This window comes from Platalea leucorodia (genome assembly GCF_965183815.1).
Source record: "Platalea leucorodia genome assembly, chromosome: 8".
NCBI classification, from domain to species: Eukaryota; Metazoa; Chordata; class Aves; order Pelecaniformes; family Threskiornithidae; genus Platalea; species Platalea leucorodia.
Genome location: NC_138830.1, coordinates 39,141,196 through 39,167,870, shown reverse-complemented (window position 1 = coordinate 39,167,870; position 26,675 = coordinate 39,141,196). Strand labels below are relative to the sequence as shown.

General features: G+C 39.2%; 1 protein-coding gene across 2 annotated transcripts in view; it reads left to right on the top strand.

The window, feature by feature from the left end:
* Positions 1–7,150, top strand: part of FTO (FTO alpha-ketoglutarate dependent dioxygenase) — a 250,077-nt gene extending 242,927 nt beyond the window's left edge. For both annotated transcript variants that reach the window (XM_082319178.1, XM_082319177.1), the window contains one exon: positions 6,969–7,150. In XM_082319178.1, the coding sequence (XP_082175304.1) occupies positions 6,969–7,119 (151 nt within the window). In that variant the 3' untranslated portion in view covers positions 7,120–7,150. The remainder of the gene's footprint in view (positions 1–6,968) is intronic.
* The last annotated feature ends 19,525 nt before the right edge of the window (positions 7,151–26,675 follow it).

Below are 26,675 nucleotides of genomic sequence, written 5' to 3'. Positions count from 1 at the left end.
TTGTTTTTCCAGTAAAAGTTTTTAGGGTACAAATCATGGAAGTTAATGATAATAGCAGGTGAAGGATTTGTAAATTATTGGTTGGATTGTTTTACAGAGTTGAAACAAAGAGATCAGAAAACATTCCACCCTAACCCTTTGTCATGATGGGGCATTAACTAACCCCCATTTTCCAAACACTCTTCAATTTTGGTGAAGTTCCAACTGAAATACTGATTTTGTATATGTTATTTCCTTGAAAATAAGCCAAACCAGAAGTCAAGACACTAACGTTTTTTAACTATAAACAAGTTTAGCTCCAGCTCCCTATGTAAATCTCATGTCTTGGATTAGGTTTGCAGAAAAAGTACTCCTGGGAGAGCATAGGAATGGTTTCCCTCCGATATAGCTGATCCAGGCTGGAGCTCCGTCCATGCAGGATGAGGGCACCAGTGGCATAATGGCACGTTTTGCTCCCACTGGAAGAGCTGCCATTTCTTCAACTGTGTTTGTTTTCATTGTTCTTTGAGAACAATGTCTCCCTTCTCCCGAATGGCGAGGAAACCTACCTTATACCTCTGTGAAACCATGCACCTTTTGTTTTGTACGTTTCTGCAGTTGTCTCAGCTTTGTGCTGAGCTCTGGAATTCGACTCTGGGTACGCTAAAGCTCTAGCGGGGTTGCCCGAGATATGACATATATAATCACCCTCGCCATTTGACCCCCGTATCGTTCTATGTGGCCAGGTAGGAGCAATGCAGGCTTCAGGTGCCCCCCTCCAGTGCCTGATGTCAGAGGTCAGCAGCTCCTAGCTGGTCAGCTGGTAGAATATCCCATTCATCACCACTGGTATGTAATGGACATGCTGACAAATAGATCTAGGTATAAAACTGTTGGCAGCAGTCTACCTGATGGCCTTAAACCTCTATCAGTACTTGGAAATTTTCACTTGTTACCAGCTACTGTGACCAAACAGGTGCCTGGAGTAGAAGAAAACTTAAAATTAGGCATATGGCAATTTCTGAAATTGCTAATGCTGGAATGGGCAGCCAACTGGAAAGCAGCTGCTTTTCAGATTTCTCACCCCCACTACATTTTATCATTAATTGCACTTATCGCTTCCACCTTTTAATTTTCCATTAAGATAAATGAAAGTTCGGTTCTTCAAATAACAGAGGTGACTTTTTCAATCCTTTTTAGCGACTTTATCCTAATATCCTATCCATGTCGAAAGGTGAGGGAGAATGTGTATTTACAGCATCAATTTGAGGTTTTACTTTAGAGTTTTTCTGTGCTTTACTGAGCAACTCAGTTTGATAAGACAGGTATTTTTTTCTTTCTGTGGCAACTTTGAAGTTACAGAACATCACATATTGTTACTCCATATTGTATTAGCTGACTTACAATGCCAATAATTTAACCACCATTGTAAATGGATAAAAAATTTAAATGAGTATCCCTTGCTAAATTTCACTTTGAGAAAGTATATTCAGCCTATTTCATTCCTTCCATAGCTTCTTTTGGGTGGTTTTTATTATTATGCTTACTAGCTCATGTCTATTGTAAATGGTTTCTGGAAAAGCATTTGGATTGAAATCTTGGCCTTGTTGAAATCGCTGGAAGTTTCAACTTTGACTTAAGTGGTATCAGGTTTTAATTGTGGTGCATTCAGCAGCAGAAGTAAATTTCTCATACCTGTCAATGAGATACACTATTTAGAAAAAAAGAAAAATCAAGGTTAACTTATTTGAGTAATTGTTCTCATGTATGTAATCTCATATTTTCTCTGTGCTTTGCGTAACAATTCAGATAGCTGAGAAGGCACTGTATTCTCTTGTATATTGCTCCGGCAACTGTCAGCTTGAAATGACGTGGGATAATCCTAACACTGAGATTACAGTAACTACACATAGTTTGCATAATAATTTCCAGGTAGAGGAAAAGTTTGAAGGACAAGCATGAAAAAATCCAAACCTGCAAGCAAAGCTCTATGTACCAAGTACCTGTACTATTAGGATTTGTGTTCACACAGCAGAGCTCTGTGTTGGAACAGTAATAACCCATATTTGATCAGATCCAAATTTGCAAAGTCATTACGAATGTTAAGAATGGAAGATGCTGTCTAAAGAAGCTACTACTGTTACTCTCGCTCAGAATATCATCCGTGTTAGCAGTGTTGTATCATTTTAGCCAATGTCAGTATGGGTTTAATGAATGCATCTGTCTTAGTAGGGTGATCCAAACACTGTTTTTGCCTGGGCCATTGTTTTATAAACACACTCTGAAGTTCTGAATAACAGCTCGGTAACACCTTTATTCTAGCATGAATGGAGGGAGGAAATAACTCCCATATAAAACATAATAATTTCAGGAATGCTGGAGTAAGCATGTATGGGTGAGTGTGTACTTTTGTACATGCAGAGCAAATATCCCATCCTCCCTTTCTGACCATATCAGTACACGGGGAAGATGGCCGTACCCATGTTCCTTGACTTACCTTATGAATTTCCATGTGATCTCCATTGGTCTTTGAGCTGCCAGGCGCGGGCATCTAAATTAGTACCATCTAGGAAACTGGACTATTCATATAATCTCCTCACTCTTAACATGCCTGTGCAGTCTGAGCCACAAATTGACCCCTATTGATCTGATTTGACTACACTTCTGTGGAGCAGACAAACAGTGCAATAGAATCCAGGGACCCTAATTCACAGTACCTTATTTAGGTTCCTAGGTAATAATTCTTATTTGCATTAATCACATTCATCAGCAGAACCCGAGGCTGCCTCCTGGCTTATATGCATTCCTGTTCCTGACAATGGAACGAAAAAGTATCTGCTCTGAAAACAGAGTGTTTTAAGTATATTGATACTTGATACTTAATAGTTGCAAAATTTAACTGTTAGAAAGACAACTGTTTTTCAAATCAATGGCTCACGCATTACTGTAAAATATATCGATTAAAAACAAAGCATAATGTTAGTCATTTAGTCAGTAGAGTGATGCAATACTGAAATAAATTTATCCTTTGACTTTTGCATTAACCTTTTATTGACTGCTTGCATACTCATAATTAACACACACTTTAGCTAGCTTGGTTAATTTTAGCATCATGATCAGTGTCCTCTAATGTAGCTGACACCCTGATCATCAAAATGTCAGTGCAGCCCAGGGGACCATAACCAGGCAACTGTCTGTCTCAGTGAATGTACACCTGCCCATGGTGAAATTAGCCGCCTTCCAAGGGAAAGTCTCATATATTGTCATACAAATAGTCATACGGTCATACCAATGTTTGTCATGACTTAGTTGAACTTATATTAATATTCAGCTATTGGTAAATATTAATGAGGAAAGTCCATTTGGCAAAAATAGACAAAAAGGGAATAAAAAAAATCTGTGAAGTTTGCCGGGGAGAGGTAGTGAGAATGAGCACCGCAACAGTAACTAATTGTTCCTTAACAATGGGCTTTTTTAATTGAAACTGGCACAGGTCTTGATGGTTTTAGCAAGAAAGTAGGGACCATGGAGTTTTGTGCTTCTGCACATCATTAGACAAATCATCCTTTCTATACTATGTTGGTGAACATGTATTATCAAAACGTTGGAGCTAAATTGCTCTGAAATATATCATGGCAGTTTTTCTGTTCTGCTGCAAATAAGGTATGAAAGATGCCTCTTGATTTGGCATCTGTTCTGTATCTCAGAGCCTGTGTTATTTCCACTCTTCACACGTTTTGTGCATACAATACACAGATTAGATCTACTCTCTTTTGGAGATTTGACTTTATTAACTCCAATAATAGTTTTTAATTGATATATAATATTTTAATTAACTTATAATATTATAAATCTTGGTACTTTTCTACTACCACCGTACTTCAATATTTGCAGTGTTTCTCACATGAAGCCTCATAAATTCTTTTGTATCTGGGAAAAGAGAATTTCTGTTTATCCTGAGTTATCATTGCTAACTTATGTTAGCTGTCTTTTCCGAGATACAAAGGAATTTGAAATTATTCTGTGCAATTATTTAAGTGCCTTTGATTGTTCTGCTTCAGTTAAAAATGTTGCTATCCTATTGCAGGACCTTCAGGTCTGTTACGCTGCTACAGATTAAAGGCCATTGTAGGAACAATTTCTCCCACAGAAATTTATTAAAATCAATAGTAATATACTCATCTGGAAAGGACTGTTCTTGCACCCTAACTGAGTCAGAAAGCATGTATTCAGATGACTGCATTCAAGCTTGTGGATGCCGTTCAGGTGAATTGCTTATTGAGCTGCCAGGTGCAGCGATGACTGCTTAGAACCCAGCCCCATATCTTTAAATATGAGCAACTTGAGTTGACTTTGACGTCAGCAGATCTGGCACAAGAATTGTAATTTTGGTCCAAATAGGTGATTCACAAAATATAAAAATGTAATGTTCACTGCTCTTCTTGCTAGTGATATAAAGCAAAGCAGTAGAAATCCTGGACAGAAAGACAAAGGAGCTATGGGATTGCAGAACTTGCAATATTACGGCACTGCTTTCCCCTTTTTTATACTTTTGCAGTGCACTGATGCATTTCTGTCACCAGACTTGCAGAGGAAGTCCGAGGACCTGGCACACTTCCATTCCTCTAATCCCTCATGGGGAATACGATAGGGCTAAAACTTCCCAAGTGCATGATTGCCTGGAAGTTAAGGCACATGCTTAGTTGTGGGGTGACCTTCCAGAGATGGCTCTGCTAGTAAGAAAGAGAGAGAAAGGAAAGTAGCAACTATCATAGTTGCTCATGGGCTGTCCAGTCACAGCATCACTGTGACTGCTGCCACATTTACAGCAGCACAAATGCCCAAACCCCAAATGTGAGGGAAAAGCTGGTCAATCCGTTTGTGTGAAAGAGCAAGGGAAAAAAGAGACGTGAAAGGTAAAAAAAGGGCTCTGAAATGGTGAAGAAACTAAAAGTTGGTATATTTTTCCTCTCAGTGAAAACTGTGTTGTTAATAGCAAATATGTGTAAAAGAGCATGTTTATTATTATAAGTTGAGTTTTGCAGACCACATAACATGCCTGCAGTATTTACCAGCTGAGCTTCTTGATTTGTCATCTGCAATAATCTCTACATGGTTAATTTACCCATTTAGATTGGAATGCTTAAACTGGAATATCTTATACTACCCAGCAAATTGAGCATATTATTTTGTGCCAAGACAGAAAATAAAGCAAGACTTTAAAAGCCTTATAGAGTTATGCTGTAATTAGTTTCAGCTTCCCCTGCATATTAATTTTCTCCTGTTCCTTTATATAATTTGGAAAATGTCTTCAGAACATGATGGCACAATCAGTTAAGTACCTCTCAGAACTCATACACAAACTGCATTTGCTCTAACAACTATTATAAAGCAGCCGGCAAAACAAATCCTCTGTTATTCTGTACAGTGCAGCTTATCAATGCAAACAGTTTAATATTTATGCTAAGAGGATTGTCACAAGTAGCTTCTGTTCCTTTAATTCTTGTTTTAAATAAATAATGAGAACATTTAAACACATTACTCTTCCCAGGGCCCTGAGGTCGGCTAATCTTATTATTTATGAAGTGATGTGCTACATAATAGTACTTAGTGCATGTTAACAGATGCTATTATCAGGGGCTGATGTGGAGAGCTGAAGATATATTGGAATGTTATGTGTTAATACTGTCCTTGTAGTGTAATGTACGATGGATTGAGTGCCCAGGATGCTGGTGCGGCAATTAACCACGCACCAACATGGGTGTAAAGCTGAAGTATGTTTTCTCATGGGGATTACACTGCCATTAATAATTCCCAAGAGAAGAAGACATCTTTCATTTGGAAACAGTCTCTTCCAGAAGGCCGACGGTGTAGACAAGGAAGTTGCATGTGTCAATATTTTTAGAGTTCATTTTACAGAGATGAAAGACACATATATGTTTAAAACAACTTTAAAATTGTTACAATTATGTGCTTTATAGAACATGACTTTTCAAAAATGTCTTACAAGAGATAAAAGTGTATTTCTACAATTTGGTTTTTATCTCTTCGAAGAACTACGTAAACCTGCAGTATATACCAAAATTATAGTAATGCTTAGCATTTTTCTTTGTCTTGTCCCATTGCAAACATTAACTGATTAATCAGCAACATGCAAATTGTTTGAGGGGAGGGGAAAAGAGAGGGGCAGAAATCCTCCTTGAACTGTGACAATTTTTTTGATGCAGCATGGTGTGTTACAGCCTAATCTTAAGAGATGTGATGGTTGCCACTTATAAAACTTCCCTCTGCAGGCTGCAGTTCAGTTGAATATTATAATTAGACTTCACTAGTATTGATGAATAATCCATTTAATAAAAAACACTGTAATTTAAACATTTCCTCTGGGGACTAACATACACTAACCTCTTAATTTAATTTTATTGAAGTTTTGCCCACCTATTCATCATTGGAAGTTGTTATTAACCTCCATTTCCATTTATCTTTATAGAATTTTCTCCTTTTATATTGCCTTTTTCAGAGCTAAGCAGGTTGATACACTTGTAAATCTCCAGAATCTACAAAGCTAGTCTGGCTTCTTTAATATTGTTTAATCTATCCCCCCTGACCTTAATGCAGTAAATTCAGTTTAATCTTTCTCAATAATCTAGTAATACATTGGAAACCGGCAAACATTTAAATCTGATAATGGTTTAATCACATACTTTAAATAACAGCTGAGATAATGAAAAAATAATTCACCATATAAAGGTACACTAACTGAGTTTTCTCTGTGATTGGCTTTTTGAGAAATCCCTATAGAAAATACAAAGCCTGCAACAGAAATCAACTTCACTGTAAATGAACAATCCATTTGGTCAGAAGATGGGGTATTTCTTTTTTATCATCATCTTTCTCTTTAAATTAATGCACAAATGTATCCTCGCTGAGTATTCAGTTTCTTGATACAGTTTTACTTAAGTAGTTCATCTGCTTACCTTTCTTTTCAGATGCCAGTCAGAAGCGGCAGAGAGCTTGCCAGAAGACCAGAAACCAGAATGCCGTCCCTTCTGGACAGATGATGAATGTGATATGCCTCTACCATATGATCTTGAAGAAGTAATTGCTAATCTACAAAATCTTGTTCAGTGGGTAGAATAACAAGTGACCTTCCAGCCTAGAATTATTGATGCTCATCATTTGGAGAGAAGCCGTTTAGTTTAACATAAATCTTTTCAGCTTTATGATTCCTTGATCATGTGTTATTTTATGTGTCAATGCAGATTTTACTGGTCTTCACACAGTACCTTAGTTACTGTCTCATAATAAAAAAGGCTTTTAAGACCTGAAGTCCAGAACACCAGCCTCAGTTTTTTCCTCCTCCACTCTAATTCCCATTAACCCTACAGCCCATGGATATCCGTGTTTCCACAAGTTCCCTTGATGTCTAAATTTCAGCTTCCATGAGTGCCTAGAACTGCCTTGGGCTTGGCAGGTTTGAGCAACGTAAGGCATAGCTCACACCTGTGACAAAGCAGAATCCATGATCTGGGCATCCTAATGAGAGGCCAGCTTGGGGTGAGCCTGCTGGAGATCTTCAGAATAGAGCTGTGACTTCTTCGTCCACTAACATAGACAGAGGTGCAGGAGATGATGGAGAAAGTCCTTTATGCAATAGCTCCTTGTTAGAGCATTTTTTCAGATGAAGAACTCCAGAGGAGCATCCTGACGTAGATCTTTCTTGCTATTTTTCATCATGGCAATTGAGTAGTACTGCGAGAGATTTCCAATGTGAATCTACACCTCCTGGGCTCCCTGGAACTCAGAATTCGGTTCCTAACCATTGCTTTGTTTCTGCATGTTGTGAATCCTATTCTGAGGCCAGGTTTCCCACTGCATTTTCTAAAGAGCTGACAGACCTAAGTAAGGTGTCAGGTCCCCAGATTTAGGTTGTGTGGTACCGGGCATTGCAGCATCTGTGTTGATCTAGTGAGATCTATGACAACAAAACCAGAAGACTATGAGAAATGAAGCTGTTTGTGATGTATTTTGTAGTAACATGCTATAAAAAGAACAATTCTATGTTGGATGATACAGGGCACTCCTGAATGAGAGAGAGATTTTTCATTTGGTTAAATTGCTATTTTAACTTGAGCTGGTGTATGCCTTTTCCTTTGCCATAAAAAGCAGAAGAAAATTATATTATGGTGAAACAGCACTCAGTCTGTATTACCACTACAAAAGAAACCAGTAAGACTCAGCTTGACGTTGCCACCAAGAAATGAATGCGCCTCCTGTGTTAATCTCCTGTTTAAAATCACTGTTGAGGCCAGGCTTACCCAGAGCATACCAGTGTACTGTATTGGCAAAGCACTCCGTGTGCGGATGAGGCTTGTACTGCTGAAAATTGTACTTTTGACAGTATAACATATGCCAGACCTCCCTGGAGCTAAAGAAGCTGTGCCAGCAAAAATTCAGCTTTAGTGGTATAAAAGTGTGTCCACACCTACCAGCTTTTGCCAGGACAATTATGTCAAGTAGAGATTGTAACTCTTAACACCTTTGACATAGCTATGCCAGCGAAAGTATAAAGACCAGCATCAAGCATTTTCATTGTAGTCCTGGACTTCTGCGAAAACTGTTAGCCACCCTGTAGAATGTAAAGACTCTCTGAAGAATAAATTATTATTTAAAGTAGGTTTGATTATATTATACCCTTGATCCATACATTTATCTATTGTCTCTCGTGCCACAGATTTCTTAACATTTTTAAATACTGTGTTATGGGCATAGCTTTTTCTTTCCTGCACTAGCTAAAGCTGGCTTTACCAGTGGGCAAATAGCATATATTTGGATTAATGCCACACTAAATACTGTTTACTTTGGAGATCACTTAGAGAAAAGCTAGCTGAAGATGTGGGAATTCTGCTTTTGAAAAGGCAGTTCTCACAGAAACAGATATTACTTTGGAAATGAGCAAGATGAATTCAAACAAGCTAATGATGTAACACTGTTAACACAGCATTTGAGGGGATTGTTTGTTTGTTCATTCTGTTACTCTATGATTATTTTGTGTTTAATTAAGCGCTGCTAGAAACCATGGGGATCACAGTATTGAAATGAATCTGACAGCCATAAAGGGTAGAGAAGGCACATCAATGTTGTAGTTTGTAGCTGAAGTGGAGGCATAGCTGTTAAAAAATGATTGGCAAATAATTATTTCCAGCAGTAGTGGAAAAAAAAAAAAAAACAATCTGGGTTTTTTTCTTGTATTAGGAGACTGCTGGCAGCAATAATAGAATTTTTAAAAATACATGATTCTAGGTCTTGCCTATGCTGAAGATTTAAGCTAGTGAATTAGCTGAACTAGTACTAGCCTGAGTGCAGTCAGACAGAGCTCATTTAAGCCATGGATGGCAATGACACAGACAAATGGACACCTTTGGAATGGGTAAGACCTAAGATTCACTGGCAAAATACCAATAATAAAGTGGTTAAAGAGGATTAATGCTCTGTGTTGCATTCCAGTCTCACATAATCTAAATCAGTGTAACTTGAGTGAGTTCAGTTCAAATACAGAAGTATAAGAAGATTTCATATCTCCAGAGCCCACAGGAGTTGATAGCAAAGGCATGAGTAAGGTTGATGGAACTGTTTGAAGCATATAATAATGCCAAAGGGTACCCCAAGAGGAGAGCATGGTTAAAGGTAAATAACTATAAAAACCCTGAGAGATCAAGCATAAATTACTGTCTTTGGGTTACATACTAGAAGCAGACAATACTTCGAAGTTTTCTTTATTATATTCAAATAGCTGTAATTTAGCTCATGTTGCAATGATACTTTAGCAATCCATTTGTATTCCAGCATTAGAGAACCCATTTCCATTTTGGATGAGCTGAAAGACACAGCCTCTAATGGATGTTCTGTGTATAGCAACCGCTTGCCAAGGCTGGATGCTCTAGAGGCAGGAGGACCAAGGTCAGTTTTTTTCAGGGAAGATGTGAGAACATAAATTAGCTTCTAACATTAGATTCAGTGATTCTTTTTAAATGGTGAAGTTCACGACTTTGCTTACATTTACTTTTCATCAGCCATGAAAGAATTAAGGTAAAATAGTTCACTTGCACATGTGCATCAGGCTAAATGGATTACAGAAGATACAGATCTGTTTGCCTGACTGCACTTGCCTTTAGACAATATTCATCAATTTTACAGAAGCTACTGACTAAACATGGAACCAATACAAATGAAATGCTCGAGGCAAGGGCTTTCTTTAAAAAATCTGATACAGAGTTGGTTTTACACTGATAGAAAGAAAATGTTGGCAGAAAATGAAAAACTTTTATTGTTTCTGTAATTTGGGGGATGAAAGGTAAAGTCTGTTTTAAAGTATTTGATAGAAAACTGCTGTGTTATGCAATGTAATTAGAAATGTTTTTATAATGCTTTATTCATATCTCTGTATATGAAAATATTTTATCCGGTAGGTCCTTTCTTCTTGTTAAAAGGTTATGTAAATAAAAAATATTAATCTCAATACAGTAGATTTTAAAGGCATCATGCTTATGCTCTGAGCTTTATAGCAGATTCTGATTATCTAAAGTGTAAATAAGAATGCCATGAGTAATCACCAACTGGAAACTGTCCAGGATGGGTAACATGCAACATAATAAATATCCAAATCAGTTGTCTTATTATCATCCAGCTACAGTTTTAGTTTCACTGGTAATGATGCAAGATGCGTATTAAAATTATGCTGGACTTCTTAATGCCGTGGGACATATTCGGGGATTCCAGTGCCATAACAGGAAAAAAAGAAATGAAAAGAATACTAAAATCCATCATGAAAGATGGCTAAAATATTGTAGTGTGTTAAGAGTGGACATTGCTCCTTTCTCAGTGATTGTAGTGCTGTTCCATTAGTCCTGCATCATGCAGTGGAATTTGGGCTAATGTAACAGAGGTTAAACTAGCCCAGAAGCTGATGTCTAAGCTGGGCTGAGAAGAGGGGAAGAGAGATGAGATGAGATGCACGTGAGATGCAAGGGATGTGCTTTTTCAAGGCCACAACTTTATTAACTGAACTCATATGGGAGTCATTGAGCAGTAACTTGTACAGTGCAGGTCAGGATCTCTCCCTTAATTGTTACCACCTGGTGCAAAGTTAATGTTGGCTCCTTAACCCCCTTCATGCCCTCGACAGCTGGTCCTCAGCTTTTTGCTAGGAGCTGACCGCTGTCTTCTTGCCCTAAAATTACAGAGTTGGGAAGGGTGGCTGTTCCACTGTAGCAACAGGCATGAGAAACCCTGATCACCAGCTTCAACCTGCACCTCTGTCCTACTACACCTCCATGGACTGAGTACCTCCACTCAACATGTGTTTCCCGTTTGAGATTCAAGTTGCTGCAGCTCATCTTCTGGACTATCCTACCAGGATGGTGAGCTGCTATGGGGAAGGGTCAGACAAACAGAACGCTGTTCACTGTGAGGTTCCTTGTCCAAAAAAAGGACAACCATTGCTCTCCCCGCAGCAGAGTGAAAAGCTTAACCCCATGCTAATCCAGCATTAGAGGCTGGGAGCTGTTAGGTAGTGATGAAAGACTTGGACAAAAACACCAACCTTCAATGTTTCTGAGGACTCCCAACCTGCCCGATTCTGGCTGTCACCTCACCCCACCTGTAAGGGCAGAGGCAATCCTGAATAGAACCACTGTTCTCTTTCCAGTCCATCATCTTCAATGTGGCCGGGCTTGCATCTTAACGTACATTCATCTGTCCTCTTCACCTTAGCCTGGGGGCATTCATTGAACAAGAGAAGATAATTTATACAATTGCAAAAAGACCGTACTCACATTAAAATGCTGATGTTTGGGTGTGAGCACTTCACACATGACATGAAAACTACGGTTTATCTTCCTGCTGCTTTGGAGATAGCATTCATAACTCACATGATGGAAAAGGACATACTATGCTATGGTTTACATCTTCTAATACTCCACTGGTTTTACAATGCTTGTCCATGATGAATGAGAATTTGGTCACAAAAGTTGTTCTCCTCCCCCTCCGAATTGTCAAATACTTGCTTTCATGCCAACACATCTTGGTCTGATTAGTCCCCTTGATTAAAGACTAAAGTAAAAAGTCAGGTGTATAGGATTCCCATTATCCTTTATTTCACTGCTTCTAAGAACAGGTCAGATAGAGTTATTTCAGTGAAAATGTGAACAATCAACTTCTGTTTACCATTAACCTTCAGTTTTCTTTTCTTAAAATCAAATCAGGGCTTGGTAGGCAGTTATTTTCATACATGTCCCTTGATCAGTGGAACAATCTGTCAAAAGCCATTAAAGCCTCTATTAGGTTGAATTGCATTCAAAGCTAAACTATCCAATCATTTAAAGGGCTGTGATGATTGTTTTTAATATAGTATACCTTTATTTCTCTCTCTGAGTTGTAACATGACTTTGAAACTAAGCATGTATGACTCGGGCTTTTTGCTATCCAGCATGTCCTGAGAAGCTTGGTTTTTTGTTGAAGACAAATGTCTACATAAAAAAGGAAAAAAACAAATGCAGTGAAATCACCTGAATATTCTAAGAAGCTTTTCCTCTGTTTTTTCCTATTTCATTGTATCTATCAAAGTGTAATGATTAGAATGGGAAGAAATTTTCAAGGTCCTTTGCTCAAAAGCTTCAATGAAAAATTTAACATCTAATTGTAGTAATATTTTAAAGTAGCTTTTTATTTTGAGATCTCAGGATGCTTTACACAGAGAAACTGAGGCAGAGGTCAAAAGTGCAGCTGTGTTCTGACTGCTAACGCTGGAACTGAGCATACGTAACCTTCCATCGCTGGCGTCTCTGTCTCGATTACTTCCAGTTAATCAGCTCAGTTTACAGATTAAAGATGCTCTCATAGAACTTTTTTTCTCCAAAGATATATCTGAAAGTGGAGCTGGAATCTGTCCTCCTTGTGTCACATTTAACGTGTTATTTAATTGCATAACATACAATAATACATCTCATGTAACAGAGATCTTTCAGACCTCCTAATCTTTGATTAAACTGTCTGGTGAATCTTTTAGTTACGTTCCAAGTCCCTGAGCTCTCAATGGGAAAGGTAAATTTTATTGGAACTATTAAATTATTCCATGGAGAATATGCAGATATGCAGTAGATATATAATATAATACAATACAGTCTACACTTTTATAGCTGTATTTTAAATATGTTCACTGGACAGCCCCACAAGGTGGTATAACTGCTGTACTAGGAAACTCTTAAGAAAATACCCTACGGGTATCTGGGTGCTATTTATCAAGGTGAAGATGCATTGCTAGAACAAACTGGAATGCTTGTTATGCACCTGTTAGCACTTTTTGTCTGGTACCTATTTGGTAGTCTGGTAGTACTTTACTGAGAGCACTACTTTTCTAGTTATTTTGATGAACATCCTAATAATTTATTACCCAAACATTATCAAAGCATTCCACAATTCTTTCATTGCTGTTCTTTCTCTTCTATCCCCTGGTGCCCTTTCTTTCCCTTTTCTCTCTGTATTAACAGTAATGTTATTAACACATTGTGTTCTTTGTTAGGCTGACATGACTTTAAAGTGAGAAAGCTTAAAAAATGTTAATCAGATGATAGAATTCTTTCAAGTACATTTATTTTCAAACCAATTTATTAGGATATTTTTGCTCCTTGCTTATTTTGTACTGCTATGTACAATTTTTATTAAGGACTATTTATATAACACTGCAAGATATACGGTGGTATTTAAGTTTGTGATGTGTATTTGCTAATTTATAAAATAAACCACTTAAAGAATCTGTCTATCATTTGTCTCCCAGAAGGTGTTAGGTCTTGTCTTTAATACCTTGTTGTTGCAGTGAATGAAAGAAGAGGAGTGTATTTTTCACACCATCTAACTTCAGGTCCCTACCTGAGAAAATTCATTTCTGTAAGCTTCCTCCATGCTGAAGAGTGAGAGGTAAGCTTCTTCAAAGCAGCAAACTCAAAGGCGCTCTGAATCTCCTCTTCAGTGGGGCATCTCTCTCTACCTGAACAGTATTGCAAGTCCAAGTTAGGTGGCATAGTTATCCTCATTTGCTTATGCTGACAATTTAATAAGGGTAAATAGATAAAAGAGATAATGGAGAGTTTGTTGTTATTCTTTAAATTAATAGAATTGATTTCTGGTTATATTGCAAATCTTCTAGTAAGGAAGGCAGATTAATTTCTGTTACTTTGGTAAGACTCATACTGTAAAGGGACATGACTGACTTCTACCCCCTGTAATAGTGTTTCCTTCAGCAAAAATTTATGGCTCTACTACTAGTTTTAGAAGATATTCTTCTGGCTGTGCAACCTCACACTTCCCATGTTTGACACAAACTCTTACGTTATGTGAGTAGTAGGAACTCAGTGTCTACCAGCAGTGCATCAACCTGTTTGAGTGTCAAAACTGTTTGTTCTATGTTTGTTGCAGTGACGTTTGCAATTGAAAACATATGTAGTCATGTTAAACAAGGCAATATCAAAAAAATGTGTCTTGCACATAGAGTAAAGGGTAGTGAGGTTTGTGATGTCTCTTGTTTCTAGGGAACTTCACAGTTTCTTCTCGCACTCAGAGCAGATTTTGTGGAAGGTTCCACTGTGTCAAAGGAATAGTTATCATCAGTTGTCTCCGTCTCAGGGCTATCGATGGCCTGAAGTCCAAGCTACCCCAGATTCAGGTCACAGAGCAAGGCAAGGACCAATACTGCAAATTTCTTTTGGTACTCTGAAGAGTGCCATTGTAGAGTACAGCAGAACGATTTGATGTGCACATGCCCATGTAGCTGAGATGCACTGCAGTGTTCTGTATTACTTGGAGTTCCCTTAATGCCAAAGGCGGTGTGCCCAAGTTATTCTGCGTTGGTAGATTCCAGCCAAGAGGTGACGAAAGCGTGAATAACGGAGGCCAGGTCATTCCCTGCCAGGATGGAATGGAGTCTCCAAGCCAAAAAGAGTTGACAGAGAGCATTATTCACAGATACTCCAGTTTAGAGTCAGCAAGGCATCCAAGAGGTAAGAAATTTCATTTCTTAGCTTAGAATATTCTTTCCTTGGCTTTAGAAAAAGTTTAATTGATTTCACTAGAAGTCAGTACACAGGCAACTGGATGGAGACCTGTTTGCAAAACCAATATTATTCTGAAACATTTCTTACAATTCATTGTACCATATGTTACATGTATCTAGAAAGACCAAGATGAGCATCCCTGGGATCTAGAGTCCCTTAAGCTGTTCCTTTTTTTCTGGTTCTCTCAGAGCCAAAGATTCCCTAGATTTTCCTGTTCCTTAACTTTTCATAGAAACACATGGCAGTAGTGACTTTTCAAAAAAGTTGCAACCATCAGGGGGCCTTTTCTGGAGGGATACCAGCACAAGGAGACGTCACTCCTCTTCACTCAAGAGTAGGCATCTTCTGGGGGGGTTAAGGCACTCTTCTAGTCTTTGCACTCAAAAGCAGCTTGTCTTAAATGAGGCAGACTAATCAGAATGCATTGCTTGTTGAATTTTGAATTTTACCCTAATTCTATCCTTCTTTATAGAAAATCTGTCATGAGAATCTAAATTCCCTTTGAGGAGAGGGACTTGTAGTTGTCCTTTCATCATAAAGACTCTAGCACCCTGTTACACACAGTTATCGCCCTGCAAATAGGAGTTTCACAAAGGTTATATACCCTGCTATAGCTAAAAGATATTCTCCTTTCCTTTCAGTGATAAGACTTCATTTCTGAACTAAAAGGTCTCAAGTTATATTGCTGAAGTTGCAGGTGTGCAATTTATCTGTCAGCCGGAGTATCTTTATTTTGCAGTCATACAGTCATAACTAGAAGTGGTTTTTAATAAACATTTTCTGAAGCATTGGGTTTTTTATTCCAAGATCATTCAAATTAAAGAACCATCATCTCAAAACTGAAGAACCACACTGAGTTTGTAAATAGGTAAAAGGAAGTAGAGCAAGTTTGTATCACTCTGGATACTTGCTTTTTCAGTGAGTGAAGAGTACAATTTTAGAGTTTGTAACCGAATCATAATTATCTACTGAAGACAGCATACGTGCAAGTTTTCATCTAATCTATATGATATCCTCTTTGCACAATTATATTTCATTTCAGCAGGTATGTGTGAAACTTGTTGCATAAATATCACTAAGGTTTTGGAACTAACGGCACTTCATAAATTACGCTTCTGTTATTATCCTATTCCTAGTTGCATCTTAATTATTAGGGTGAAAATAAAGAACACTCTTTTATAAGCCTTCATATTTTCTGTTTACAAGGATTTTGCTAACATCTAATAAATTTAATGACCTCTAATAACAAGAGGAAGTGAAATCCTACTTAGCAAATTCATAGCTTTTCAGTGTGTCTTGTGGCTTTATGGCATTTCAAACTGTAGGAATGTAAAAGCTGTTTAAGGAGCTGTTGCTGGGTTCAACTAGCTGCAGAAACTGTTAAGTTATTTTTGTTTCTCTTTTATTGCTTAACCTCTGGGGCCTAACTCTGGGCTACCTGATAAAGCAGTCGTTCAGGAACTTTAAACCGTACAAGCTTTGACTTGATAGACATAGAACAAGGTCTTGTGTTAAACATACATTTTAAGAACATAATTTCAAATCTGGAAATTGATTGTGGCTTGACCTACTTATTTTGAAGAGCTCACTGTTCCTTACTTTCTTTGCTCTGCTGATATTATTAGATCTATTGTTCTTTTACCAGAACTCCCAGCTGATAGAAGAAATCAATCATGTAGTGCAAAGCTGGTTGGGCAACAGCACTTTCATTAGAGTCAGGGCCACAATTAACTAACTAAGACTAAGTTATGACATTTCCACTTTTAAAGGTTACAAACGCTTGCATTATGCAGCTTCTGGTAGTCTCAGAGGGCCAGAACCAAACATGCATGAAGCAAGCTGGGAACAGAGCAGTCTTTTAAAAAAATTCCATATTACACACTAATTTTTAGTATATGCCAATACGTGAATTATAAATCATGCAGAATTTCTTGCAATGCTGATGTTTAAACAAAGTGTATGTCCAAAGTAACACTTCTCAGGATTTTTTATTTATCTTCATACCCTTACGTTCACTCATTTCAATCACTTTTTGGGCATACTGATCTCTCAGCTGCCCGTTGCAATGTGCATTTGGCACTTGCCCGTATGGTACGGAGTGGCATGCAAAGGGATCTCTGAGGATGCATCCATTCTAGACACAGTAGCCGAGCTAGCTCATCTTGGATTGAGGATGCTCAGAGGTCTGTAGTTCAAACACACATCTGCCCAGCTAATGGGGTCAGAACATCTTCTTCCAATAATGGATTGGTTCTCTCCGGGGTAAAGTGCCTCTAAGAGAAATTGAGAGGAGATCCATCCTTAAATAAGATTTGATGCAGCCCAGGAGAATGACAATTACAGCTTTTACTAACACTGTTCCTAAGGCAAAGTCGTACTTTGTAGGAAAGAGGATGATGGAGTACTCGGGGAGCTTTTTTAGTGTAGTAACTAGTGGGTAGGTCTGTGCTGCGAAAAAGTTCTGTGAGAGAGAAAATGAAGCTCACATAAGTGGCTCTTCTGTTGGAGATAGCGAGAAGCATCCCTGTGTGGGTCACCTTGATAAGGTCTGAGTTATTTTCTTCTTGTGCTAAGTGCAGCTGGTGATGGCAACAGATATTTTTATCCAGCAGGTGAAAAACACAAGAGCCACCCCAGGGGTTAAAGTTCAGGGAGGCAGCCAAGATGTACAGCAGAAGAGGCGCTCAGAAGGGGCTGCCAAAATCAAGTTAGGACTGCAACTAGAATTCACACCTGAGCAGTCCTTTGCTGGGGCTTAGCATGTCCTGTGGCATAAGTCTCAGCCGGGGGGCCAGGGTAGGGCTGGGCACAGGTGGTTATAGTAGAGATGGTGGGCTCCATCTCCACCTGAACTTTGTCACTGTCATAGGTATTATTTCTCCCTGTGCTGTTGCATGGACAGTGCACGTGGTAGCAGCAAAGCTGCTTCACAACTCACCAGCGCAGGGAGAACACCATTCCTGGGCAGTAACCCTCAGTGGCAGGGAAGGGACATCACACCAGCTAGAGAGCATCAGAGCCACCACTGAGCCCACATTTATCTGAACAAAAGCAGGGTTGGATTGCTTGCCCATCTGAGGTTACTGATTCCCAGAAAGTCCAAGGCATCCTGGAATTTTCACCCATTGTTCTTGAATTCAAAGCCTGATTTCCATGGCAAGTCAGTGGCTGAAATATAAATTGGAGATGTGGGCAGCAGCTGAGAACTCGCCTGTCTCTGACCACTTAGTTCTCGATTTTGTAATCCCACAGCCTTCTGCACATGCCAGTTTTCCATGCAAGATGTAACAGTAGGCTCTCCAGTCATCGCTCCTAGCTTAACTGACATCAGTCATCCATTTTGGATACCCAGGAGACTTGCATTAATACTCCTGGCCCAGACTCCTACATTAGCACTGGTTTGTCAGAAGATCATGTTGCATGGTGGCCCCACAGACTCTTCAGAAACATGGCTGCAGCTCTCACCTTCCTGCTGTCACCCAGTGTGGGAGACGGCACAGTCCTCCCTTTTACCCTCTTTGTCTCTCTCCCTGTTTTTTCAGAGATACTTGTGCTCACTGCTGGCCTCTGCTCTATGGTGAGGGTCCCTTTCCTTGAAGAAACACAACTCAGCTGTGTGCTGTTCGTGCTTACTGTGACAGCTGTCTTTTGAGATTGGTGATTAGACTCACCTCTCTCCTCCCCTCACGTCCTGCAGTCTGACTTGCCTCTAAATGTGCTCTGCGTAATACCCACTGACTTCAGGTATGTCGGTGTCCTCTCCTGTTTTCCCCCTGGTTGAGCGTTTACTTAACCTAAAGCACGGAGCGTGGTTACGGCAGCAGCGGAGCGGTGGCTGCGGTGGCGGAGGCTGCCGGGCAGGCAGACGGGCAGCAGCGCTTGGGGCGTTGGTGCTGGCACACTCCCTTTACCTTGGGAATAGGTATGAAAAGACATCTCAATGTCAGGGCTGTCTTTGTGAAATGATTTGACACAACATGGCATGTTGAACTGTAATGTTTTAAGGCACTTTTTCCTCTTTGAGAGCAAATGTGTAGCTCCTTATTAATGGCTAACGAGCAGGAAGAGAAAAATCTCTCCAATTGCACGTGCAAAAGTTTGCATTTTGTAGCCAAGGAAGGAGTGAAATGTACAGGGACCTAACGTGGGCATAAAATGGTTACAAAGAGCTGCATAAGCAGATGAATGTGTATGTATGTGGCTCTTTACACCCTCTGAACCCCAAAACAAAACGGGGCTGATTTGAAAACTGTTAGAGGCTGGGATTTTAACATACCTCTGGAGTACCTGCCCTGCCTCTGCCAGTCTGCCATTGCCTCCGCCACTTGTGCTTAGTAGTTCTATAATGTAAATCCTGTACTCCCTTTAGTATTGCTGGGGGTAACTTGTAGTGAAGCAATAGTGTTTACTTACCCAAGGCAACCCTCTGACTCTCCCCAGTAACCACCTGCGCAGTGTACGGTAATTACTGAAATGGCCGTGTCATTCCTTCTTAATTCTTATTTACTATACATACCTTTCAGAGCCTCACAGGGTGAAAGATAAAAGAATACAGGCTCCTGTAGTGTAAACATATCCTAGTGTAAAGGAGTAATGATAATACATTTCCTGAAATGTACTGCAGTATTTTCTATTATTTAGAAACACTGTACATCGTTATCTTACAGAGAAGTAAAATATGTAAAAATATTTCTGTACAGTTCTTTTCTAAAGCTAACACAGACACTTTTTTTTCTTTTTTTTTTAAAGCAACCATTTAATAAAGTCTGACACTTAGCAATGTTTTGAAATAATTTTTGCTGCTCTGCCAGCAGTTGGCTTTGCTGTGAATCTCTAAAGACAAATCCATCTACAGCGAATCTAGCAAAATTCAGCTCTGTGTTGTATGTCAGGGTTGAGGACTTCTTGTCAGCTCTGGCACTGTCAGATTTTATCTTTAAATATGACAGGCAATTTGTTCAGGGAGCACTTCTGAATGACAAGATATAGTGGTGTTGTAAAACATGGCACCTGTGTGGTATGCCCTGCCTTTGTGGACATCAGAGGCTATTGTTTCCTTTGCTATTAGACAGCCACAGTCACACAATAAGGTGTGTAAAATGTTCACAGAAACCTTTTAAATAGAGTAGCAGGAAAGTAGATACCCTCCGGTCATTTAAGTCAGGCCATTTATCATTTTATCTTATAAAACACAACATTCGCTAAAATATGAAGTAAAGAGAAAATCAAATGCTCTGCTGAGCAGCACTGGTGCAAGCCAAGGGTTTGAACCAAGCGGTAATAAAAGGGTTCTATCTTTAAAGTGCCATGCAATAGAAAAATTAGGATTTTAACTCCTTCACAATCAGACAGGTAGCAAGAGCCATTCAGAGGGCTGTTGTTGCCGTATGGGATGAATAAGGTCCCACTGAAATATCCACTGTTTACTGCAGTGGGGCTTCCTGGAATGGGGCGGTAAGAGCAGGTGATGAAACAGTAATACACCTAATATGTTTGGTTTAAAAATAAATAAATAGAGGGTCATAGGGGATAATGTTCTTATGCTATAAACCAGATCAAACTAGCAAAGTTAAACTGGAGACATATTGTGGGTACGCCACTGCCAGGGTCAACGAAGAGTTTTTCCACACTGCAAGAGCCATGGGATTGGTAAGTACTCTTCTTCAGAATGCGAGTGTAAAACTGAGTAAATCCAGAAAAATCCGATACTACGAAGGCACTGTATGCAAGCATATCCCAGTATGTTTGTTCTTGAGCAATGCTAATGCTCTTGCCCTGCTGACAGCAAGTGGTGGCCATACTCTGGAGGAAGTGGGACGGGGCCAAACAATTCTTTTAGAAGAAAAAAAAAATCCCTTTAGACTCCGGTTTTGGTGTGTTTCTGTTACCTACAAAGTGACCAAGATATCGTTGACTGAACGCCTTCTGCTCCTGCAATGCATGTCAGCAAGGACTATGCCGTGCCTGTCCAGCGGAGCTGCCATCCTGCTTATAGCCTTTGCACACATGAACCAACCTCCTCCTGAACCCATCCCTCTAAAACCTGTACTACTGCCAATACCCCTTGCTGTCCTTCTTTATCTACGGACAAGTGAAACTGCTTTAAAGGCAGGGGGAGAAGATGCAAGTCTGCTCTTATAGATGAAAGAACATATGTCATCGATGATGTGGATTTCAGTTGCCCGTAGTGGCCCAGGCAGGGACTAAGGCTCTAGTAGACCTGTGACATGGGAAGTCTGGATTAAGGCCATTCTATGCAGATTTTCTAAATCCAAGAACAAGCAAAGTATCAAAAGACAGGGTTTTGATTTGCAGTAACACTGTGATCAAATCATATTAGTGTCCTATTGTCAGTTGGAAGCCATGCAATATTTGGTATTTTACTTAAAGTCTCAAGTCCTGGAAATCAGTGATTCTGTAAGAACGTTGTTTTAGCTTTCATATAAGAAGCAAATAAGTAGACATTCTGTTTACAGCTGAATGGAATAGCAGTGGCACGAGGTGGCAAATCCAGAGATCCCAATTAAAAACGTATATTAGTTACAAAACTACAGTCTCCACTGTTGCAGCCTGCCCCGTTAATAGCATTTAGTGGTGGTAGTACTGGGTGTGCATGTAGATTTAGCGTGGCAGCTTGAACAAAAACAATTGTAAGACAAGCTGATGGGTGATAGGATGGGATCAGTGGATAAAAAGATGCAGCATATGTGCAGTTGGGCCCCTCATTGGAAGGATTTGGCATAGTTTAAATACACTTTTGTGTTTCTTATTATGAATAGAAACGAAGTACTGTCTTCTCACCTAGGTGTAACTACTTTACAGGAAATTCTGCAGATGAAGAAGAGAGGTAGCCTGTGCTATTTCCTTTATGAGAGACAAAACTATTTGTCATAGTATAATTAGTCTCTTAGTATAATTTCCTCATCTTCAGCAGAAGAATATGATACATTTGTTTTTAAAATAGCATAATTGTGTTCAGATATTTATGAGTTCCCCTCAGATATTTTTATCTGTTTCTTTTTTATATACAACGTTACCATATTTTTAGAACCACTGGAAAACTGTACATTCATGTTATCTAAGCAAAGATCTTTTGACAATTAGGTCCATATTCTAAGATAGTTTCCATAACGAATGAAAAGCAAGAAGCAGCTCCAGAGGGTTAACCATTCCACCTGGTTTTGATACTTATTTCAGGTTAGGATGAACTGTCTCTGAAGAAGCTTCTCTCTTCCCATTGACTCTAGGGAAAGCTAAGGTAACTTGCTTGTCTAACTTTCAGGTAGCTAAATTTGGCTGAGGAAAGTCATCTTTAGTCATCCAAGTCCCTTGACTTTCTTCCAGACATAGAAGCCTAGATAGATCACAAAGGTGTTTTTGAAGAATGTTTGCCTTCTCTGTGTTCACAAGCACTTGACCATCTGTGGTATGTTAACTCATAATGGAATCTATTTCAAAGGGCTTTTAAAAACAAGGAGAAAGATTTTATTGTAACTAATAGTGATGGATGATTGGTGTGGTCACGCAGAGCAACATAAATCTTTGTGCCATGCCCAATGCTAAAAAGCAGAAAAACACAATAGCTCAGGGAACTCGTGTACTTAAGCATAGGAAAGTCATACAGGGAAAGGTTTGGAGACCTTATGTGCATTAGGAGGGCAAATAAACACCCAGTGAAGTAATTTTGCCTGCCCATCACCGAATAACGTGCTCTGAAATAAGGTGCTGCACTGCAGTTCCACCCTCCTCAAGCAAGTGGCCTTGCCAGCGCTTCTAGAGAGAACATAATCAGAGAGAAGAAAACCCCTCAAACATTAGTGAGGAAACCACATGCATCAAAATTAACTGCCCCAAATAATAGAAGCAGCTGTGTGCAATTATCAGTTATCTACCTGCTGATTTTCATTAGGAATTAGATACAAAATACTTAATATATCTTTCAAATGTTGTGTGTCTGCTGGGGTCTATGTTGTGCAGTTGTATAAAAAGTATTGGGATTAAGGAGCAGGAAGGACTTTTTTTTCTAAAGGTGAAAATTGAAAATCTGGGATAGAAGTGAACTGATCAGCAGTGAAAGACATAGGCCTATCTCACAAACTATGCACCAGTGGTCAGTGTATAATCTTTTGCTGTTATAGTGGTTTCTCCTCTAAAATACTGTAATTTGAATATTTCTATTACAGGGAAACTGAGATGTGCCAGCTAGGAAGGAGCAGTTCATCATATTATGCACTCTACAAATGTAATGCACTGGTGAGCATGCTTTAGTACGTCCTTCTCTAGATAGTCTACAAATATCATTTAGTGCTATCTGCAGTAAAAGTATTATTTCAGGTGTTTTTAGTGGAAATAATAGGGTTTTGCTTTAGCGGGCTCCTTGTGTCCTCAATTTGTCTTGTGTAAGCCATGAAGGTGGTTATCATATAAGTGTGGGCTTATATAGGAATCAAACCAACATCTTCAAAAACACAGGAATGGCTTCCTTTGGCAGGGGAAAAGTGCAATTCATTGATGTACAAGATGCCACCCCTCTCTGCACCCGAAACTTGAAGGACGTGGATATCCACAGCTACAGTAAGTCTGAGATGACAGGAGATGGAAGCAAATATGCCCAAGCTCCGTTTACTTTCCGAGCTGCCCAGGAGGAAGCCTTGAGTCTGTGGCAATGGAGTGAGCTAGAAATGTGATGGGAGGGAACTCGAAGAGGCTGGAAGAAGCTTGTGGACATGCTTGAAGGCAGAAAGGTAGGTGGGAGTGTTCTGCCACAGTTCTGAGTTTGCTATGATGTTTTGCAGAAAGTAGTGCTTTTAGTAGAGTAAATAATTTAACACTTTCTGTAATTAATAGAGGAATCAAATTCAGGCATGGAAGTTTTTCAGCATGACTGTTGCATCTGTAGGAACAAGGCTTTGGTATCCCTGTGGACCAAGCTTGGCTTGGGAAGTCAGGCTCTGTTGCTTGCTCTGATGCTTTTTAACTCTTTCTCCTAAATGGGGAGAAGCCTCTAAGAATGCATTTTCATCATGTGTCTGAGTTGTCCTAAAGACTTTTGAATTTATGGCCATCTTTAATCAAATACAAAATAGAAATACAAGTCTCAAAAATGAAAGTTCAGAAATTTTTGTGACATTTGGAACGTGGCAAAAGAAGAGTGATGTATAGCAGTGTCTCTTCCGAGGAGGAACCAGCAGAACATGACCATCACTGTCCCTTTGTAGCAGCCAACTGGTCAGTCGGTCACAGCAAGGTCTGTGGCCTGGGTAGAGGAAACACTAAACAACATGGAGAGAGCAGGGCTTGTGGTGAGGGTTTAGGGGCAGGATTTTGGTGACAAAGGGCTTGAATCCATGGGAAATTAGTCTTCATTAGTTCTGCTGCTCACAAAACAACTTCTTCCTGGTAATCCTGGGAAAACTCTCTCTCTGTTTTACACTTATAAATCAAGGGGGATGTTACTTAAAGTGCTTTGGCTATATAAAAGCTAACACTTTTCAAGCTTCCAAGAATTATCCACAATGGACGCACATTCTTAACTCATGTTTGCTTGTAATAGTAATAGTTTGCTTGTGATACTTTGAGTAGAATTGGGCTAGGTATTGAGCTTTTCGGCCTCAAGCCAGGAAAGTGCTTGGGCATGTGTTTAGATTTAAGTTGCATGAGTTTCCCAGTTGAGAAAATGTGTAAGTGCGTGCTTTGCTGAATCAGGGCTGGTGCTTTGCACCTCAGTTTTCTAACTTTTTGAGCAGAGGTTATTTCAGAAGAATAAATCATTTAACCTGGTTTCCTAAAGAAGTATGATGATTGCAGTTCTGCTATACGCTCATACGTATATGTCTGTTAGTTCTGTACCCTAATCAGGCAAGGACGTATTTAAACCAAATTTAATTGAAGGAGAGGGTAAGTTTCTGCAGGTTTCATGAAACTAGAAAAGAGGCATTATTAATACCAGTAAGGAAAAGGCTGTTTTGAGAACTCAGTCCTACTAGAAATCAGCCAACCTACACAGGTGTTCGATAATGAGACGGAGCTCCATAGCAGGTAAGAATTCATTGTTCATATGGCTCAGGGAACTACCTGTGGTTTTTACTGTGATAAAGCTTTAAAAGCAAACACCGTATTCAGAACAATTGTTTGGAATTTTTAACCCAAAGTAGGGATCTTTTCCTTGCTAAGGGACACATGTGGCAGGCTGCACATTAATGCAGAGTGTAGCATTACCCAGAAGCAACACAAACCATCTCCATGGCCGTGCAGGTGTTAGGAAGTTCAGTTGCCGGCTGGCCACAAGCAGCCTCCCTTCTTCACCTTCATAAACTCACAGAAAGGGAACAATGAAAAGAAAAATGGCCCAGACGTACTAATCTGAGTCCTAGGATGAAGAACAAATAGCTTGTCAAATCACAATATTATGTGAGATAATGTTTCTGTTATTCCTACAAAGAGTCGGCAATTACATTGCAGCTTTATTTTGTTTTGCTCTTCTTTAAAATCAACTGAATATCAATCTACAATCAATAAAGAAAGTTGCCTATAGGCAGTTCTACCTTCAGCTCTACTTCATGGATCAGCTGCTGGTAATTTATACACAGTCAATAAGACACATTTCAAAAGTGAGTTTTTTTCTCCCAAAAGGCAAAACTGCTCTAATTTACAGCTGGATATGAACTGGGCAAACAACATACACCTGGAGTAAATGTAATTTCTAATTTACAAGAAACTCCAGTGAAAGATTAGATCTGATCTACTCTCTATGCAAGTAATCTATGGATATTTATATTATGATAACTGGAGAGCATAAATTGCTTTTGTTTTTCCTTTTGGGTGTCTTTTTCATTTGTTTGTTTAGCAAAACCTGCAGGGGAAACTAGAACAACTATAATTACAGTCACAGTTACAAGTTGTGGGGTCTGTAGATAATAAGCTACAAGGCATTTTTATTGTGCTTTTTTATTATTATTTAGTTAAAGAATGCTTTTTTCCCAAGACAATCCATCTGTACTTTGTAGGAAGGAGAATCAAAGCAATAGCTGTCAAATATCAGTGAGATAGCAGATTTACAAATTAATCCCATTGCTTGGTATTTCCACAAAGGTTGAAATCTGTAATTGGTGCTAGAAACTATAATTAACTTATTAGAAGCACTCAGGCAGCTAGGTGTGCAAAATGGCAGCAGGTGTGTAATATCATTAGAAATACTCTGTATAAAAAGCACCTCTGAGTTTTATCCATTTAGTTTCATGCTACCAGCTGCCAATTTGATTGGTTAAGTAGTTTTGGGCCATGCAATACTCTTTCTTTTGGATTGATGTGTTTATTACTTTTTATGACAGGGGATCCCAAGGCAGATGTTCAATAAAGAAACAAGCTGCTACAGACCAGAGTAAAGAGATAGGTGGTGTAGATGCAGGAAATTGGGAAAGTTATCATATGCGCTAAGTTGTTATTGAAGATTTTGCTCCCAGCATTTGTAGCAGTTGTGTTATATACTCTTCCACAGACAGTAATCTAACAGGGAATTATTGAAAGCCAAGTGCCAAGATTTCAAATTGCACTATATGATCTGGAGCTGCTACTCAAACAGGGAGCTGG